Below are 2,248 nucleotides of genomic sequence, written 5' to 3' on the forward strand. Positions count from 1 at the left end.
TAGGATTATTATATCAAGTATTTTGTGAGATTAGTTTTTAATTTAAGGAGATGTTATAACCAGTTTAAGAAATATATGGGTTTGATAAGACTCATATCCGTGAATTCGGGTCAAATGCATGAGAAGCCTCCATTTAAAAATCAAGCAAATCTGGTGACTCCAAAAGAGGGGGGAGGGGCCACATCGCGACACTTAGGATTATAGATGGGCCAAGAACAACCTGTTCAAGACATCTTCCCACTATATGGCCCCAGTAGTCAATATCACTAGCTTGTCTCCACCTTTAACGACCGGAGATCCCGGCCCAAAAGTAAACAGCCTTTAACGACCGGAGAGGCCGGCCCATACGTAAACAGGACTTACAGCTTGCATGCCCACATTACACTCCAAATACCAAGGTAAGTGATATATATAATATAATACAATTAATGCATATTCACATATCACAAATAACTCTCAACTCTCAACTCGATCTAACTCATGATTTCATCCATCTTTCTTGTTTCTCACATCCTACCATTGATCCTATTCCACTTACTTTTAGCAACCGAACTGATATCTTCAGCTCGAATGTTAACCGCAACAAAACTAACAGGCCATCGAGTCACTCTAACTCGTACTAATTATTATTCCGGTACATGGAATAACAACCCTCAGCTTCACCTATACAATATTTACTAAAAGCTCAAAACGATTTGTACGTCATGACCCTAGACATTGGGATTCCACCTGTCACGTTATCGGGTGTCATGGATACAGGAAGCGACCTCATATGGACCAAATGCTATAACAGTACCGGTCTAGATAGCTTTTTTGACCCTAGTAAGTCCATGACTTTCTCTTTTGTTTATAAAAGTTGCGACTTCTTCGGGCTTGATGAATCTTGCATACAGCATTACGATGATGGTTTGTCGGTAAGTGTAACTTTGGGCCAGGAGATCTTATTCCTTGGGAATACTCAGAACTATAAGGGTATAATATTTGGCTGTGGGCAACCAGATAAAGATAAGTACGATGGAATAATTGGAATGGGTCGTGGGGAATTGTCATTGATTTCACAGTTAAATGAGCGTGTTTTCTCGTATTGTCTTGGTTCTAAGTCTGACGGAGAAACAAGCGGTGTTTTGCTAACAGGGTCTAAAGCAAGAAGTGAATATATCGACGTCCAAACTACGCCTTTGATCGAACAAGCGGAAGACTCATATTACTACATATCTCTTCAAGGTAAATATATTGTATAGTTTTTGTTTAATTATGTTTCCTTATTTATCTCTATTTTGGTTTGTTTTGTACCCTTTATCTATTTATTACTAGTTTGAGAATTAAAAGATTGTTTTTCAACTCCATCACAACAGTCTTTTAATTCTTTAACTTATATAATACTAATTTAATTACCAAAGTTTACACCACATATATATCTCTTGAAGGTATCTCTGTAGGGGAAACTAGACTTTCGGTTACAAACTCTGATTTTGCGATCGAAGATGGGGGGATGATCATCGATTCTGGCACGACCTTCACATACTTAGAGCAGCGTATTATTGATATGATTAGCAATGAGTTCATGAACCAAACAAACCTTGAAAAGAGTACTGATACTACATTGTTTGATGGTCTTGAACACTGTTTCATGTATCAAGGGTATAATAAAGATCAAGCTCCAATAATGGTTTTTCATTTTTAGTATGCAGACTGGGAGTTGCCTAGTGAGAATTACATTTATGAAAAGGAAGATGGAGAAGGGGGGTGTTTGGCTTTCATGGCTACTAATTCTGAGGACAACAAGTCTATATTTGGAAACATGATGCAACAAAACATGATGGTGATTTATGATCTTGACAATAATATTTTGTCCTTTAAGCCTGCAATATGTAACGAATATTAAACTGGTTGGGCGTATATGTTGTCTTTTACTTTTTCCCATGAACAAAGTGATTTTATACCTTCATGTCGGTCTAGAATAAATGTGTTGTATTTTATATGTTTTAATTATCAGTTATGTTCTCTTTCAGCATCTCACTAGCTTATCAATTTAAATTTTAATTTTATCTTTATAAAAATACTAAATAATGGATACTTGTTTAAGGGGGTTCGGTTAAATAAGTTGAAAAATTTTCCAGCTTATTTCTTACGGCTTAAGTAAGACTTGAGCTATACGTTTTGTTGTCAAGATGGTGTGTGTTTCAACACTTTCTTTAGCAAGCTAATTCCATCTGCTTTCTTCATAAAAAAACATCAGTTCTCTGGT

At 36.3% G+C, this 2,248-nt stretch overlaps 1 protein-coding gene across 1 annotated transcript; it reads left to right on the plus strand.

The window, feature by feature from the left end:
- The first annotated feature begins 210 nt into the window (after nt 1-210).
- LOC143572657 (aspartic proteinase nepenthesin-1-like) lies at nt 211-1,963 on the plus strand. Its single transcript, XM_077057748.1, is given in 3 exon segments — nt 211-622; nt 625-1,224; nt 1,428-1,963. Coding segments are annotated over 3 exon segments (999 nt in total). The 5' UTR covers nt 211-480; the 3' UTR covers nt 1,685-1,963.
- Nucleotides 1,964-2,248: the final 285 nt, after the last annotated feature.

Source organism: Bidens hawaiensis, unplaced genomic scaffold (genome assembly GCF_021521415.1).
Source record: "Bidens hawaiensis isolate Kalapana, Puna unplaced genomic scaffold, B.hawaiensis_p1.1 tig00025984_1, whole genome shotgun sequence".
Lineage (NCBI taxonomy): Eukaryota > Viridiplantae > Streptophyta > Magnoliopsida > Asterales > Asteraceae > Bidens > Bidens hawaiensis.